The sequence below is a fragment of the Chiroxiphia lanceolata genome, chromosome 8 (genome assembly GCF_009829145.1).
Source record: "Chiroxiphia lanceolata isolate bChiLan1 chromosome 8, bChiLan1.pri, whole genome shotgun sequence".
In the NCBI taxonomy this organism is placed as follows: Eukaryota; Metazoa; Chordata; class Aves; order Passeriformes; family Pipridae; genus Chiroxiphia; species Chiroxiphia lanceolata.
In genome coordinates this window covers 16,444,912-16,463,282 of record NC_045644.1, presented here as the reverse complement: position 1 = coordinate 16,463,282, position 18,371 = coordinate 16,444,912, and the positions used below count along the sequence as shown (strand labels likewise).

The 18,371-nt window shown below is 35.2% G+C and overlaps 1 protein-coding gene across 5 annotated transcripts in view; it reads left to right on the top strand.

Moving 5' to 3' along the window:
* IDE (insulin degrading enzyme) overlaps positions 1 to 18,371 on the top strand; it is a 61,383-nt gene that overhangs the window by 18,450 nt on the left and 24,562 nt on the right. For all 5 annotated transcript variants that reach the window (XM_032695661.1, XM_032695662.1, XM_032695660.1 and 2 more), the window contains 5 exons: positions 1,541 to 1,621; positions 3,730 to 3,833; positions 13,962 to 14,064; positions 14,934 to 15,056; positions 17,506 to 17,588. In XM_032695661.1, coding sequence (XP_032551552.1) covers positions 1,541 to 1,621; positions 3,730 to 3,833; positions 13,962 to 14,064; positions 14,934 to 15,056; positions 17,506 to 17,588 — 494 coding nt within the window. The remainder of the gene's footprint in view (positions 1 to 1,540; positions 1,622 to 3,729; positions 3,834 to 13,961; positions 14,065 to 14,933; positions 15,057 to 17,505; positions 17,589 to 18,371) is intronic.

Here is an 18,371-nt window from a genome sequence, read left to right as displayed (position 1 = left end):
TTGTATTTTTACAAAATTTAATGATCACATGGTAGTTAAGTTTATTGATTTTGAAGATGTAACATGACACAAATGGCAAGTACATTCAGAATATGTTGTCTTAACATAGGTATGAAAAGCTCTTACAGAGCTGTGGGTTATGATAGCATAGTGGAGGTGAAGAAAGAAGGATCTTGCTCTTTCCACAAAGATTTTGCATAACCTTCCTTAGTCTTCACTGAAGGAGGAGAGGGGGAAAACATTTTCTATGAGGGGTAACATTGAATTGAAAATTGAAATGGCTGTTACTCTACCACTCTCTTCTTTCATGTGTCGGATTGTATAGATGAGATTGTAAAGGCAATGGGACATTTGCTGTTTGTTCCCTCATGTTTTTGAAAAGTGAACTAAAGGCTGTTCATGGAGTACTTTGGCTGTAGACTTCAGTCTTTGCTGAACTGTTCATGCTTCTTACAAGTCTGAATGGTTCTGTGTGCACAGGGCACAAATGTAAAGTATCCTGGTAGAATTAGATAGCACTGTACTTCTCAGTGTCAGTGTGAAATAAACCCAGTTTTATTTATGTGTATAGTCTCATTGGTTCACTACATGTGCTTGGGTGAAAGTTTCTTGTTCCATCTTAGCTTTTTTTTATGAAAACTGTTGAGTCTCTTCTAGGAGCAGAAATTCTGCAGCTGGGTTAGCTTTGTTTCTTACACTTGACACTGTACACCTATAAAAATAGTCTCAAGTCTCTTTATACTCTGCTAAAAATCCCAATGGATTTTTTTCACTTTACAGAGTAAGCAAATAGAAGATTTGAAAGAGGTAGTTCCATCCTTCTATCTCATCCCTGTGTCTTTCCCTTGCTCCTCTTGTATCAGCCCCAGCACTCCTGAGACTGTGGGGTGAGTCAGAGAGCTGGCAAACTAGTATGAAAAGAATCTTTAGAGTTTATTTTCAGCTGAACTGTTGAATTAATCAGACTCTCTGCATGGTTTCTTGGAAGGATGGACTGTACTTTTCACTGACTGTATAGTCTTAGATTTCTTTAGTTCACCCTTGGCATTGTACATTAAGAATGATGTGTTCTATTTCTGTGGCTAAGACAGCATAAAGAAACACACTCTTTCTATCTCTAAACTTATCTATTGGCTGGCTGAACAAAAGGAAGAAAAAAGGAAGAGGGAAAGACTTCAGTTCGTTAACATGACAAACATTGCACTGCAACACTATGCATTGGTTGTATCAGAGTTGGTGTGTTTTCAAGTTATCAGGAAATTTAAATATATGAGATATGGGATAGATCTCTTACTATGAACAGGACTTACAAGACTTGTATGACACTTCACGTTGTGATACTATCCCAAATTACTTGTGAGTTTTATGCAACTTGAGTGTTACTGAAAACTTGTGTTAGGTACCTGTCTAACTGCTATAACATGGATACAACAAAAGTACTTTGTTTTCTTCCATTATAAAAAGGAATTAAGTAGCAAATAATTATTCTTAAAATAGGCTTTAATTTATGCTCTTCAGTCATTCATACATTGTTTTCTAGGATCTAAATGCTGTGGCATTCAGATTTAAAGATAAAGAGCGACCACGAGGTTATACATCAAAGCTTGGAGGAATGTTGCATGTAAGTGGAGGGGGGTCATTTTTGTTTGGTTGTTGTTTTTTTTAATAATCATTTAGCTGTGTGTTTGACTATAATCTTAATAAATACAGGCATCTGCAAAGGTCCTCTGCACTTCTTGTGCTTAGGAAGCTAATACCATGCTGCATACATCTTAGTTTTGGCAGTCAATAGGTCACATTCTGTTTGCTCTCCTGTTTATATTTCTATACTTGGTAGAACTGATTATACAGTAACTGGAGTTGCTATTTGATCTGTTTCAGTGTTTCTTAAGACTTAGATAGCTTGTTATTCTGTGTCTGCCTGTAGCTAAATAGGAAATATTAGGGAAAATATTAGAGAAGTAGTATTTTTATCATTAACATGAGCACTATGTTCTGCAGTAAGCAGAAATATTTGTATTAAGATTGCAAATTACAAATGTTTGACTTTACTGATGTGATTATGTGTTGGTACTGAAAAAACCCTCATGTAGCTTTTACTTGGTCTTTATACTCCTTGCAGAATTCAGTTCCCTTATTTTGCACTAATGGAACATTTAGGTGGGTTTGTTGGGTTCTTTTTGTCTGGTGAAATTACATAACTTTTATAGATTGCAGCCGTTCATCATTGTATAGCTAATGTCTGCATTTATTCAGAGAAACTTTTGGTTTCTTTGCAGGAATTCCTGTTAATGGTCCTAGACCTTTAATTTGTAAAGTCTGAAATAGTGATCTTTAATTTTAGAATTCTCTTTGTTTACTAAAAATTAATCAGACTCTCTGCATGGTTTCTTGGAAGGATGGACTGTACTTTTCACTGACTGACTTTTCACTGAACTGAAATAATTTAAATGGTTGTTTAAAGAACTCGTGTTTGGGCTGCTGTCTCTTGCTTTTGTTTAGTCAAATGCCTAAAATCTATGTAACAAATGGACTTCTAACTTCTGAAACAGTCTTTCAGTGGTTTGTATTTGTTGGATCATTTCTGAGTACAATTGCTTCAAAAATCAGGCCAAGAAGTTACCAGAAGTGTTCCAAAGAGTATGGTAGTGATTCAGGACTTTTTTTTTTCACTGCCCTTCTTTTGCTGTGCTTTGCAGTATGAATGGTAATTCTCATTCTGCTGTTAGTAGTTAAATGAGCATCAAATTCTGGATAGTTAGCATTTACATTTGAATTTTTTTTAACACAGGTTTGATTCTTTGTCCTTGGTTTCCAGCCCTGCAGCTCTTTCTCTTTTCCAGAATACTTTTTATGAGTTACTCAGTGTTCTGGAAGTCATTCCACAGTAGTTTTTTTGTATAATGTATGTAATTCAGAAACTAATTTTGTAATAATTCTGGTCAAAAAAATTACAGCTGCCTGGCAGACTGCAAGTACTCAGTGTCATCTGGTGATTTTCCCTCCCAGGTGTTTATCAAGAAAGTTTTCCTATCAACCACATTAATCATTTTCAGACAAGTTTAAACTTTTTTTTCTTAAGTTGTCGTGTACCTTAAGAGATTTTCAGCTTGATCTTAAATAAAAGATGTTAAAATTGAAAGTGTTTAAATCTGTATTATGCTTTTAGATATTGAAATATACTTAACCTTTAAATTACTGTAAATAAGAATTGAATTATTTGAGACTCCTAAAAGAACTTAGTGGTTATTTGGAGGATTTTTGTGGGGTGGTTTTTTTGTTTCTTTCTTTTGTTTGTTTTTGCTTACTTACGGTTTTTTTCCCCAAATTCAGTCTAGTAGAGTACTTGGTATTCTTTTATCTTTAAAAATATCCTGCAGGGGTCAGCATTTACCACGTTATTTTTTACTTTACTCAAAATACTATTTAAAGGTGGATGACTTTTTATATTGAGACATAAAATATTTCAAGAGAAAAGAATGGTAAATCTGCAGTATATAAAATTACCTAATACATGAGAAATACAATTGCATAGATAGAATGTTACTCCCTCTTGTTTAGTTTTAAGAAAAAGATTTTAAAACATCTACACACTTCTAATTTGAAGTTACAGAGGAAATACAGATTTTGTGACCAAAAGTATATGCTTTTGCTTTCTTTACTGAACCGTAGTTTTTTCATGCTTAGTTTTGTTTATTCATCTACGTGTTTCTGGGCTTTGTTTTTTAGTACTATCCAATAGAAGAAGTATTGGCTGCTGAATATTTGCTTGAAGAATTCAGACCTGATTTAATAGAGATGGTACTGGATAAATTGAGACCAGAAAATGTTCGGTAAGTTAAACACAAACATAAAAAAGCAAATGACCTAATGGAAACAAAAATTCTTAGGTATCTCTTACAACTCTGAAGTAAATGTGACTGAAAAAGAGCTGGTTGTTCTGTTAATGTCTTTGGTTCCCTTTGAAAATTGTCTTGTAAGTGCATGCAACTCTTTCTGTTCAGACAGAAATGTCATTTCAGGCCTTTCTATGCGGAGTGGTTTCCCTTGGCCTGAAACAGTTTTTAAGAAGATTCATACTCAGAGTAAGAATCTTTTTCTGAGGAAAAGCCTGATAAAATTATTCTGCCTTGCTGGATTATTGGGACATTTTATATAGAATGCTTTAATTAATGATTTGGAGCTAGGTCTGGAAATGTGTTAAGGGGATGGTTTTTATCTGCTGTATATATTTCTTTTCCCCTATGGAGAAATATGAAACTTTATGCAAATTAGCAAACCCCCTGAAAAATATCAATTTATGTGGGTAGAAATAATTGTGTCTTTAGCTCCTAAAATCTCTCAGACTTCGGAGCATCTCTTCAATGTGAGCGTGACCTTACTGCACATGTGCTTTCTTTGCAGAGTGAGTGTGCTGCAGTAAAAATTTCAGGGCTCAGGAATTGGTCAGACTAGATGTTGAAAGGAGAAGGGGAATCTTCTCCTCCTGTGCTTTTGAGAATCTTCTGCTGTCACACAACTGGGGTAGAAAAGGGAGGCAGAAAAGAACGAATGTACCTTATGTCTGTTTGAATACCTAAAGAACAATAACGTGACCAGAATGAGGGAAATAATTCTTTGCTGAAATGATGATTTACAAGTGAAGGAATCTGGAAACCATAGAGAAGAGGAAGAGGGCAGATGAAAAAAAAGGCATATTTCTTAAGGAGTAGGAAGGACTGGGTAAGTATCTAACAAAGGGAGGAAGAGCCTGGGACAAGAGAGCTGGCAGAGGACATCATGGGAGTATTCTGTTGGTAGCTGTGGGGAATTGGTATCTCACTCAAGGATGGATAGAGGGGCTGACTAATGGAACTGCTGGGGATGTTTAAGTGCAGATTGGACAAATAAATGAGAGGGGCACGGAAAGTGGGACTAGTAGGCAAGAGTGGAGGTAAGAGAAGTCTAGAAGATGTCAGGCTTAGCAAGGATATTCAACTGACTGTCCTGAATCATAGAATTTGGGCAGACAGAAAAGAGAAAAAGTCTGAGACAAGGAACCTGAGGTAGGACAGCGGCAGAACTGATGGGACTAAACTTGGAGGACCTGAGCAGAAAAGCCTCTGCAGACTAAGTGTAGTCTACAGAGGGCAGAGAAACTAAAATTTACCAAGTCTTCCTCCTGCATAACTTTGTGAATCTCTTGATTCACTTGACTTCCTATCTATGAAAAAAATGTCTCTTGGGATATTTTAAAACATTAAATTAGTTCCTGCAACACAGTGCTGTGGAAGGGACATTGTAGTAATTGTGTTTATTTGGATAATATTGGAAAGAGAAGTCATATCATGCATTGGGCAAAACACATAAAATACTGAATAACTGTTTCTTAATTGTTCTGTGCACTAAACAGGGCAGAGGTTCAGTAGAACAGTGTGTAAAGTTGTGTGTGTATTTATACAAATGTATAATGTGGTACAATCTCCCTTATTACAAGGTTGCATAGGCAACAGTTACACTAGCACTTTGAAGCCTGAATTTTCTTTTTTTTTTAAGACTTTTTTCAGTTTGATTCTTTTAATACAACTTTTGTTTATGTTGTAATAAATTGTAATATTAAGTTAGTGGTGTAGAGATACTATTAAACTGTATAAAAATACAGAAACAAGCTTTTGCTTGTGTATTCTATCAGTCTTACTGTGTCTGAGCACCTGCTTATCAGTATTTTGGAAAAAAATAATGATGGGAGGATGCTGTTTCTGAATATGTTCTACACTGAAATTTTCAGACAGTGTTAGATATAGAAGGATGAGATGTATTTCAGCTTTCTGAAATTACTGTGAATTATTTAAAAGTTTGGGCACAAATCTTCATGTTTCTTTTTATGACAAAGTCTGTCTTGTATATTCATTTAGTCTAAGATACATGAAAATTTGTTGTTAAAAGATAGTGTATTTCAAATAATTATTGGATAAAGTAGGATAAACTTGGATTATGAACAGTATTTGCAAATGTCATGGGGTTCTGGTGTTTTATGGGGTATGCAAATAATGATAGAATAAATGGAGTTGCCTATATCAGCAACAGTAGTTGCCATAGTAATTAATGCCCTTTAAAGAAGGGCCTATATCTTTGTGTGTGGGTGTGGATCTGTGTGTAATGTGTGTGGGATACGTCAACTGAAGCTTGACTATTTCAAGAGATCATACTTTGAACAAACAATACTTTAATGAAAATTTCCAGGTTCTCTTTTCTATTGTATTTAGTACTTTTATTTTGAATGTATTTTCATGTTAATCTACCACCCAACACCTTGAAATTTTGATACTTTTAACATAAAGACTGTTCTTAGTAATTAAAAGAGAGAATGTGTAATTACTTGTTCTCTGAAGAAAGCTTTATGAAATTCCACCTGAATGTGAACCTTTACCTTTACTGGTTTTAGAATTGTTTACAAGCGATAAGTAAACCTGAGTTAATACTGATTTAGTAAAGAAGCTACAGGTGCTTAATTAGATCTGATGTTTATCAGACCTTCAGCTTTAAAACGTGACTCCTAACACTGCAAGAAAACAGTCAATATTATCTTACTCACAAATGTAAATTGGATCTTTGTTACTAGCCAGACAACTTCCAAAGCATCTTCTTACTTAAACATTCAAAAATTGCTGGAGGAAATAATATATGTAAATACATTCATAGGCTCTTTAGGCTTGTCAGATGCTGCTGGACACTACAGACAGCTTGTGAGTGCTCTATGTTACCCCGTTGCTGGCTATGCCCGTCTTTTGACACTCCTTGCAGCTGACAGTACTTAAGCATAAAATAGCCATAATGAACCTTGTTCAAAAGCTAGTAGTGTGAGAAGGGAAAGTGTAGAGAATACTGGTAGAGGGAGAAAATTTAAGCCTATAGCATGTTACTATAAGCACAAGAACAATGGTGACAGTTTTTAGAAGAATGCAGTGTGCTTTTTTCAAACATGTAGTGAACATCCATTTCACAATGTTCTTTTATTTTAAGTAACATAAGCCCATATCTGCACTTGCCATTGCAATTCTGCATTCATCTTTGTCCACAACTAAAATAAAAGGGGGTGGGGCAAGACAAGAGAAAGATGAGCAAGAATCTTACTAGAAAGAGAGGAAAAAGTAATTCTAAAAAGTTACAGAATTTAGCTGTAACATGTTTGGACTATTAGTAACCAAAGAAAATAATAGTTTACCATGATATGTGTCTTTCTATAGTAGTTTTGTAGTATTACATCAGTCTTCTCCCATTTGACTAAGTAACTTGCTGGAGAGTTAATCCATACTTGGTAATTGTGGATTAATTTTAACTAAAAGCTGGATTTTTTTTCCAAGACGGAACACATCTAGAACAAATACCATCTGAAGATGATCAGCTTTAGCATATTAAACAACTGGAAGCATTGATCCTGCAGATGATGAAGATGGGTGTTTCACAATTCAGTTTCAAATTCAGCCTGTTTTAAATGGTGTCTATGTGACTTTTTAAGGAGCAAAGTGCAGTACATTTGGACTGGAGAGGCAAGTGGTGGAGGTGTCTTGTAAATGAAAGTGGACAGGAATAGGTGTGCTTTTCTGTACAGGAAGGTCTCAAAGTTCTCATAATGGCAGAGTGATGATGGCATGGTAACAATCAAGAAAGCTGGTGATCAGAGCGGGTCATTAGTAACTTCTGTGGGTCTCTGTGTAATCTTGGGCTTTAAATGTCATATGTGTCATGCTGCTTTCTTCTAGCTTGTGCTTTTTGGATTCTGGAAAAAATATGTTGCATTTAATCTTTCTTCGCTTTACCTGCCTTAAGAAATAGGTGTCATATAATAGATGAAGAAATGTGTAACTTTAAGCATTTGGATAAAATAATAAAAAAAAAAAAGCTAAATACTGGGAGAAAGAAGGACTTTCAGAACTGGAATATATCTGGGTTTATGGCCTCTTCAGTTAATTGTTAAATAATTACATATTCTCTTTGTTGCAGAGATTTTAGTAGGGCTTAAAGATAGTAAGTACAAGTGGGTTAGTTCTCTGAAGCTTAAGTGCCCAGAGCTATGATGACAGCTGTCCTGTTAAGGCTCAAGTATAAATATGTATAAACTAGAGAGTGACCAAAGACTGATTAAATGCAGTTCTAACTGCCAGAATCAGCTGTTGTTCTAACATGGATCAAATAAGGCCTGCAGGTGGACTGTAATGATGTAGCAGCAGGCATGCTTTGAGTTTGAATGGTATGTGGTCAAAGTAATGACAATGTGTTGCTTTTTATGTGTAGACTAAAGTCTTGCTGGTGTTTGCAATCGCTACAACACCTATACATTCACATCTTAGTGCTCTTTATGTTCAGACTATTTGTCATCTCCAAAAGTGTAACTTATAAAAAGAAATACCAAACATTAAACCAAATTTAAGATTCCTAAGTGTCATGTTGCTTTGTCCTGCTGCCATAAATGATACATTTTTCAGATTAAACACAAAAGTTACAGTTGTGCTTCCATTTAGCTTCTGTGGTAATATAGGAAGCTGATTTTTCTCAAATTTAAAAGTATAAGTCAGTTTTAGTGGGAATTAATTTTTTTATTTGAGGCATGAGATGTTTTGAGATCTGAGCTAATCAGACTCTCCTGTTTTTATTTGACTAAAAAAATTAACTTATAGTTCTGTATTCTTTTTAGGCACACTTTAAGGGTTTATTCTATGAAAATAAAATGGACTGCAATTTTTTTAACCTTTTCAAAGTATAGTATAATGTAACAGGGAATATAATTTTATAGTATATTTATAATTGCTGACAAGGTAAATTATCTTGGGAGGCGGAAGTCTTACTAAAAGTGATGTCATGGTACATTACAAAGACTCAAGAAAGCCACTGTGGATTTGTAGTTTTAGAGGGCTCTCCTGAAAGAATGAGTTGAGATTACAGGTATTAATAAAAGGGTCTCCTTCTGTTGTACTTTTTTTTTATTACATCTATATCTTTATGAATGCAGTGAATTACCAATCCAGTAGCCCATTTCCTTCTTTTATCTTTTCTTGAGCAAATTTTATATGCTAATAAAAAACGCCTGTGAACATGTGCTTTAAATATCTGTGTGTGTTTTGGTTATCCACCATTTACTGATAGGTATGCACATGTTTACCTTTCTGTTTTCCCTTTTTATAAAAGAGTTAGTATGTGCCACATCCTAAATTTGCCTGTTGTTTGAGGTTATTTTCCTGTTTTGTATTGATTTTATTTTTTTTTTAATTTTTATACCTTGCATTCATTTTGTCTTGAGGTGATTTAATTTCCATTTATTTGAATTTTTCCTTTGTATTTTGGTTTTACTTATAATTTCCTTTTCATAACCCTATTGGAATTCACCTACACTAAGGGCTTTTCTTGGCATACCTCTACTGGAGTAACTACATTCAGAGTTTGAAACAACTGATCAATGTCTTTTTAAAAAGTATAGTTTTTCCACTGTTATTTTCTTAAAAAACTTTGTGCTTAAAAGGTATGAAAAAAATCCACACAGATGGTACTAAGTATACATATGCATTTCTATTCAAATGAACTATAGCAGGAAGTTTTCATATTCTCTTCCCACCCTCGTGCACTACTTGTTGCATTTAGTGCCTTAATTTCCCTTAGAGAGAAACATTTTAAAACGTAAGTATCATTTTTACTTCTTCAAACTGTATTGGGTTTTGCCAGCCATCTGTGAAGATAAGGGAATAGACTTGGCATGTGTCACAGTCTTAGCCGAAAAATGTAATTTTCCTATCATTTCCAATACATTTTTCTCCTCATCATCTGCAGAATAAATGCTCTTATTAAAATTTAAGAAGATAGTGACTCACCAGATTAAACAGCTAAAGAACATTTTCCCTTGGATAGTAAGTGGGCTTTTTTCCTCTCGTGATATCAGAAGTGCAGCACTAGTCCTATCCTAGAGGGAAGAAAAATAAAATGAATGCCAAAAATGTTGATACAGGAGTTTCTAACTGCTAGAATTTCATAGACACTGAACAAACTGTTATCACGGGGCAGTTGGGGATGCTCCCCCCGATGACAAACATGTAGAAATACAGAATGTATGTGTTTATTTTTAATTGCATTGTATCTGAGTAACAGTTTTGAAAATCACAATTTGCTCACTTATTTCCCCCCCCAAACCATGGCGTTTGTAGCGACTTAGTTTTACTGAACCCTGACGAATAACTTGTGCTTCTGCAGAGTGATTACAGTGCTAAACCCCTGCAGCATCTCTCTGCATGCAGATTCCCCTCTTACTCTGGTTTCTGATGATATTGGTATGCAAGTGGCTTCAAATAGCCTGTATTGCCTTGCATCAGTTTTACTGATGGTTTAGAGGGAACTTATGAACAAATGAAGGATTTTACTGGTTTTACCTTAGTCACATTATGTTATGCATATGAATAAGATATGTTTTTTCCATCATTTGACAATAATTTGGAAGACAGAGTTTAAATTGGGTCCTAAAAAAGGGCATTGATCCTTTATAAGTATAGATTTTTCTTCTTTTGCAACAAATTTGCTCTGACATGTTTGTTACTAATATCACAGATACTGTGTTTTCTAACTCTATTACTTTTTCACCCTTAGAACCTTGAGTTTTGTTATGTAAGTCTGGAATATAATAGTTGATAATCTTTCCTGGAAGTACCTTCATTTCAAAGCACACATTCTCTTCCCAAGTAACAGTCTCCTGTGGATCTGTCACTTTTAGCTTCATTTTAGATTTCAGAAGAGTGAAAAACAAGATGGTGTCTAGTAAATATGTATCACATTATAGAAACTGTGCTTGTTTTTGAAAATTGACCATAACCAAGGACTACAACAGTTGGCATGTACAAGAATGTAAATACTGAAGTAAATTGCATGTATAGTTCCATGTTCATGAATGGCCCAAGCCTAATTGCATTTTAAGCAGATCCTGCTGAAGATTGCCTGATTGCCTTTCTTGCTTTTCCCATGCATTTCAATACTGTCTTAAAACACAGGGATGTTCATAGTGCTATACAGCACAACACAGAATTGAAAAGCAAAAATAACATTACATAATTGGTAACTGTAAAGATACATTACGATACATTTAAGTAGCTCTATGGCGTTTTATTTCTAACTGCTGTGCGTCTTCTCTTCTTTTCATGCCCTGGTCTTCATTCCTGTTGATGCTTGTATCTTGGTTTAAGTAGTAATTCTTGGACAGGTGAAATCCCTTTCTATTTGTTTATGTTGTTGTGGGTATGTTTCTGAGAGCTCAAAATGTCAGTAATCATTCCAGTAGTGATTTGGGATATAGGGAGAGCAGGAGGATCCCTTGAAGCAAAACTGCTTGAAGAATTACAATGCTGATTTCCAAAGTTTCATTTTCTATACGTTGAGCAGACAGAATTATTTTTAGCTCTTTAATTTTAGTGTGTTCCTACAGCAAATATTTGGATGCTTGAATTGTCACTACTACTTGAACATCAGTATGCTGGAGACAGGTAGAAGGAGGAAATGTTGAATAACAGACATCTGTATCTTATAGCTTAAGACATCTTTGTCTTGCTTCTCAGACCATATGATTATTGGAAATTTACCAGGATAATCTTTTCACTTAAGACTTTTTTTTTTCTTTTATTTTTATTCTTTATTTACTGCATGAAAAGAGGTGGTAGGTTGCTCTGAAATTCTAAAAGACTTTATGGGTTTTTTAGTCTCTTACAAACTTTGTGCCAGTGTTGTGATTTAACCCCAGCCAGCAACTAAGCACCACGCAGCTGCTTGCTCATCCCCCCACCAGTGGGATCAAGGAGAGAATCAGAAGGGTAAAAGCTGGAAAACTTGTGGGTTGAGATTAAGACGGTTTAATAGGGAAAGCAAAGGCTGCACACACGAGCAAAGCAAAACCAGGAGTTAATTCACTGCTTCCCATGGGCAGGCAGGTATTCAGCCATCTCCAGGAGAGCAGGGGCCCGTCAGGCACAGCAGTTACTCGGGAACACAAACACCATCACTCAAATGTCCCCCACTTACTCTTTCTACTCCCCACTTTATATACTGAACATGATCCCACATGGTCTGGAATATCCCTTTGGTCAGTTGGGGTCACCTGTCTCAGCCATGTCTCCTCCTGACGGGCCACGCTCCCCCAGCCTCCTTAACCAGGAGCATGAAAAGGCCTTATCTCTGTGTAAGCCCTGCTCAAGCAACAGCATCTGTATATCATTAACTCTGTGTTCAGCACAAATCCAAAACACAGCCCCATACCAGGCACGGTGAAGAAAATTAACTACCCCAGGCAAAACCAGCACAACATGATAGAACTCTTACTCACCAGCTGTTCAAGTTAAAACGCAAACCAGAATATTTCTGTGGTTCGCTTTAATAAAAACAACAATCTATCTAACAGATTCCACCTTGTTGACCAAGCTAGTATCTGCTTTTTTGCAAGAACAAGTATTCCCAGGATTAAAATGCTTAGTTCTTTGCTGAATATTTATTTAATAGTGCTTCTTTTGTATAAAAAATGAGATAGATACATCATGCAAACAGATATGAGACCATTTTGTATGAAGGCACATTAAAAATGTTAACCATGTCTATTGCCTTTTAGCAATGAGAGATGAAATAATGCATCTACTAAAAATAAGTATTCTCATTCTGGTTCGGATATTGCATAACTTCTGCAGAGGAGCAAGGGTTGTTTTGTATGTGTGTTCGTGCTAATCATGTGGTTCCTTAAAAGCTGGGGAGTAGAAATTTCTCCCTTTTTCACCCCAGAGGAAATCTGCATCCCTAAAACATTCTTTAGTATATATGATTTAAAATATTGTCTCAAAATTAGACCATCTGTGGAACAAGTCCTGCTTCAGTTTTTGAATCTGTTGTTAGAGAAAGTGTCTTTACAGTTCCGTGTAACTCTGACATGTACTTAAGTGCATGTAATGCTGACTGTTTACCTCACTGCTCTCCTGCTACTCAAACTGCAATGCAGGGATTAAATCATTAATAATTTGAAAATCTTCATAATAGGGGCATCTAGAACTAAATACAGTAGAATCCTGTTTTCTTCAGCCTTCTTGGATCATTTAGTGATTTATGTGTACCCATTAGATGAACTGGGAAGGATAAGAACAAGGGCATTTACAGTATTAGTCTACATAGTTAAACTTTTCAATGTATTGCAAAATTCATCCCAAGTGTATTGTAACGTAACAATACTATAGTTGGAGGCACATCCACATGTGCCTGCTTTGATTTGCACCCCACTTTGCTGTGCACATTAGAAATAAACAACAGAATGTTCCTGGTCTGAAGATACTGTGATTAAAAAAGAACACTTACATTGCACATATTTTGATGTTGTAATGTGCATTTAAGTGATCTGCACAAGACTTGACAGAGTTTGTTACTGTGCTATTCAGCATCTAGCAATTATTAAATATATGTAGGAGGTAATTGTGCTACCTTTTTTAACCATTTCAAAATTCTTAGAAATACCTATTTGCTCTTGAAGTTAGCCACTTATTTCCGTTGAATACTCTTTTATGTTGTAGATTGTTCAAAAGAATTAAAAGAGTTTTCTTGATTCCTGTCATGTAGACTACTGAAAAAATACTGATTAATTTGTAATTTTCTTTTTTTTTGTGTTTCTTTTCATTTAGGTGTATTCTTTAGTTCAGGGAGCATCTGGATGATGCTGTTAGTCATATGGTTTAGTTTTAGGTAATCATGTAAGAAGCAGGGAATTGAACTTGCTGATCCTTATGGTAACATTAACTTGATAAGGTTAACCTTAGTGTGTAGTTCGGTATACATATACTTGCTATCCAAGGTACCCTGTAATTGTCCAGGGACTGTTTGCAGAAATAAATGCATTCTGGGGATGGAGCAGAAACAGCGCTCGGAATAATTTCTCACACTCTCAGACACATTCATGACAAAGTGCTTTGTCTCTTTGTTTTCAGAGTTGCAATAGTTTCCAAGTCTTTTGAAGGAAAAACTGATCGAACAGAAGACTGGTATGGAACACAGTACAAGCAAGAAGCGATTTCTGATGAAGTTATTAAGGCATGTTAAAACTTTTAACATATTCTAATACCTGCAAATGAAAGTCAGTGGCAAACCCTTTGTCTAATTTTCCATTTAGTTCAAGGGAGAGGTTAAATCTGCAGCACTACATAGCATGAAAATCATACAATAAGTCTGTTTAATGTTATATGTTAAAATGTTTTTGCTGTAAATGATCCGTAATATGCAGTGGCTACTTAAAAATGTAAGCATTAACTTCTTAAAATGTAATAGAGTCTATTATATGTTAATAAACGCATCTGTACTTAAGAATCTTTTTACAACAATATGTAACTATTTTTGAAATTTACTTTTGCAACAAAGAAAACACATATATATTGCCAGTTAAATGAGATTCTAAAAACAAAAACTCCGGTAAAGGAGGGGAGAAAATCCTTATTGAAACTTTTTATTGTTCTAATCTTTTAAGAAGAGATGGCTGCAAAGTGTATACCTCCAAGCTGAATTGGACCTTCCAAGTGTGCTCTGAACAGACATTACATAGGAATGCTTCCTTTTGCTTGACCACTCCTGTGTTCTTGATTAGAATTCCTGTTGAAGTATTTAGTTTAATATCATCATTTACAGTTCATAGTAGCAGAAAATATGAGACATAAAACACACAGTACTGCAAACTTTTCAAAATTACCTTTTATCACCATTCTCCTTCTCAGAGTACTTCATCCTGCTGATAGTCTACTTTGACTTGTTTTCCCAGCTATGTCTCTCTTTCCCTATTATCTTAATAGTATTTACACATAAGGTGGTGGAACACATTTTAAAATCTTTTGTTTCAGCATGAAATAAATATATATGTATTAGTTAAGCAGAAATTCTGCTTAGCCTCACTGTTTCTCCTATTTATCTAGAAATGGCAAAATGCTGACTTGAATGGGAAATTCAAGCTTCCAATGAAGAACGAGTTCATTCCTACAAACTTTGAGATTTTGCCATTGGAAAAAGATGCAACACAGTACCCTGCCCTTGTCAAGGTAAACTGTCTGTATTTGTCCTGTTTGCTACCTAACCTCCTGGGAAGTTAATTCCTCTGTGTTTCTAAAATACAGATCATGTCATATTTCAAAATATAATAAAAAAAAGTACAAAACTTCAAGATATTGCTGTAAAGACAGTAGTGCATTATGACAGTTTGGATTCCTATGTAAATGAATCTGCAAACAGCTTGAACCCTTTCTGCCCTTCTGAAAGGGTGTTGGCACTGATAGAAATAGTAATAAGGCTGTTTATTCAGCAGAAGAGTGACTGCCACTCTTTTTTTTTTTTTTTGAGCAGTGTTGAGTAAGGCATGGGTGTAGACAAGGCTATTCTTTTGTAACTGTGTGTGGAAAAAGTGTGTGATGGCGTGGAAAAAGGGAGAGAGAGGTGTAAAAACATAAATAGACATCACTCTCGAGTTTCCTAGAAGCATCATTTCATGATCTCAAAATATTTAGAAAATCTCAGTTTTTCTGAGTATGTAAAACATAGAAAAAATTACTTCTTACTACTGTAAAGCATGGTTGCTAATGCTTTACAGTAGCTAATGTTCATCCCTGTTCTAGGCTTAGCTGGAGGATAAATAGGAAAAGTCTTCAGCAATTACGTGTTGTACTTCATCTTGAATACTCAATTCAGGAATACTTCTTTCACACTAGATGAATAGAAGTCTACTCTAGTGCAAAGATACCCTTCAGGAAAACATATTTGTTCTGCATAGGACATTTTAAGTGTATACTTGAAGCAATATTATTAATGGAGAAAGCCTTTGAGCATATATTTATGTTCATCCTGAACAAAACCCCTAAACTTTAGCAGGGACACATACTACAGCTTTATTAAATAACACTAACCGGTGTGCTGCAGAAACTTGATGGTCCTTCAGTGTCTCTGTAGCAACTTGGTAATTGATCCACACAAAAACTTTGCTTTAAGGTGTCATTGCTTTGGAAATGTATTTGCTTTTGGTTTTTCCTTTCTCTTTAAAATATATTTTCTGAGGGAGAAAATGGTTTTAATCTCATGCAGTTGATGAAATACACTTTATCTGTTCTGCCTGAATCTCTTTTCTTATTTTTCTCTCCAACTGTATGTCTGTGCCATTTTCTTTTTGTAGGCACTGACATTTGTCTGACCCCACAGCAAAACATTGCAAGAACTAAATCAGCAAGAATGATGTACAAAACCCCCAGTTTTTCTGCTGCTTTGTGTCCCTAAGTGAGCTTACTAAGGACTGGACCAATGTTGTGGAGAAAGGGAGGGACAGGAACATAAGTGCAGGAACAGGATGGCCGTTTTCAGCGGCAGAATGTCACTATGTCACCTCTGTTGTAATGGCACATCTTGCCCTGAAAAACCCTCGGGATAGAGGGCAGTTGGGATATGGGCTGTGGCCTGAGGAACAAACTGTTCTGTGGACTGCAGCTGGTGATGTCCAGCTGTTGGATCGGGTCTGCAGTACCACAGAGTGTTTAGCATTCTGTCCCTCATACAAGATGTATTCTAAATGGCATCATAGCAATTTAACAGAATAAAACCTTTGTTGTCTTTGAGCGAAGCTGTAGTTTGGCCTTTTAGTGTGAGTCAGATATTGTGGAGGAAGGTGTGCTGTATGATATGGGACTTAATTCTTTTATGCAAAAAAGAAGAGGAAAATACCATGCTAAATCCCTGAGAAGCAAGGAAGATCTGCTCAAAAATATGAAAAAGAAAAATAATCTTACATTTAAAAGTTCTCTCTTGTTATGCATGGCAATGCAAAGAAAAGGTGTTGGGGAGATGAAGTTAACTAAAGTTGGAAAAGAGATGGGGCATATATGTTAGTTTTTGTGGGAGAAAAAGCAATAGGGGAGATTGTTTAGAGTCTTTCCTGTACTAGGAAGTTATTCTGAAAAATTTTGGAGACAGATCCTTTAACTAATTTCCAAATAATTTTACTACTTTTTCTAAATGTGTATGTGTTATTTGTTTCTGATGTTACGTTCAAACAACATATAATACATTTTTTTTATAAAGCATTGATAATAACTTTAACAATAACAATAATACACAGTTATATTTTTAGTTCTAAACCACGTAATGATATGCTGCTCTAGTGCTGCATAACGACACATCTTTTATTGCCAGCATTAGCAGGGAATTTTGTGCAACTAACTCTATATTTGTCTTTTATCATTCCTCTCTAGAAAAGTAGTTCCCATTTTGATCCTAAGCTCATTCACAATGCTGGGGCCATTTAACTGCTTGGTAAGGTGACATGTGGTAAGAAAGCAGTCTCAGTACAGATAGATAGATGTATCCACAATGTATATAGCAAAAAATTGAATTTAAGAAGATAACGCTAAATTGAGATTTGAAGTGGTGAAAAGACATTTTTTTAAATAGTGCCATATACTGCAGTTAAAAAGTCAAGTGACTTTAACAAAACCTCTTTTCTTGACACAGGACACTGCTATGAGCAAACTATGGTTCAAGCAAGATGACAAATTTTTTTTGCCGAAAGCTTGTCTCAACTTTGAATTTTTCAGGTATGCAGTGTTGAGTATATCACATAAATTGCTCTCCAAAAGTCTCTTGTTTATTGAGAATCTGCATTTCTGTGGCAAAAACTTCCTTGCATGCACTGACACTTGGAAATGTTTGTCCTTGCTTTGAATATACAATAAGGTATAGATATCAGGAAGGCTCATGCAGTAATGGAATGGCAAGCAGTTTGAGGCTCTCCATCTAGATTAACAGGAAAAGTTTATCTAAAAATACTCCTAAAACAAATTTTCTTCTATGTTTTGTTTGCTATACCTGAAATATGCCTGCCAATAGGAGCTACTACATGTTGCAATATACTCTTTAAAAATGTGTGTATTTTTACATTAATTACTAGGTCACAACTGTTTTAAGATCTGTGTTTTCTTTATGAAGTGCTATTCTGACAATGATTTTAGGTTCAAATTCTAGTTTCATTTGCATAATGCAAACCATTATAAAATGTGCTTAAAATTTTGGTATTTTACTAAACTGGCAGCCACAACTGATTTTATTTTTGTCCAAGAGCATTATCTGTATTATCAATGAATGTGTGATTTTCACCCCAAAATGCATGATACAAAACTGTAATGTTAATCCTGGTCTTGCATTATTTTCATCACAGGAAAATTATCTTTCTTTAAGTAAGCATGCCAGTGATGGACCTTCTTAATGTTCCTTTCAAGTAATAAATTTCTAACTTTTGAATTAAAAAAACACCGCTGTCTTTAGAGTGCAGCTGTTTCTGCGTTGGAAAGGTTGAAAGGTAAAAAAATTCAGGGACTCTC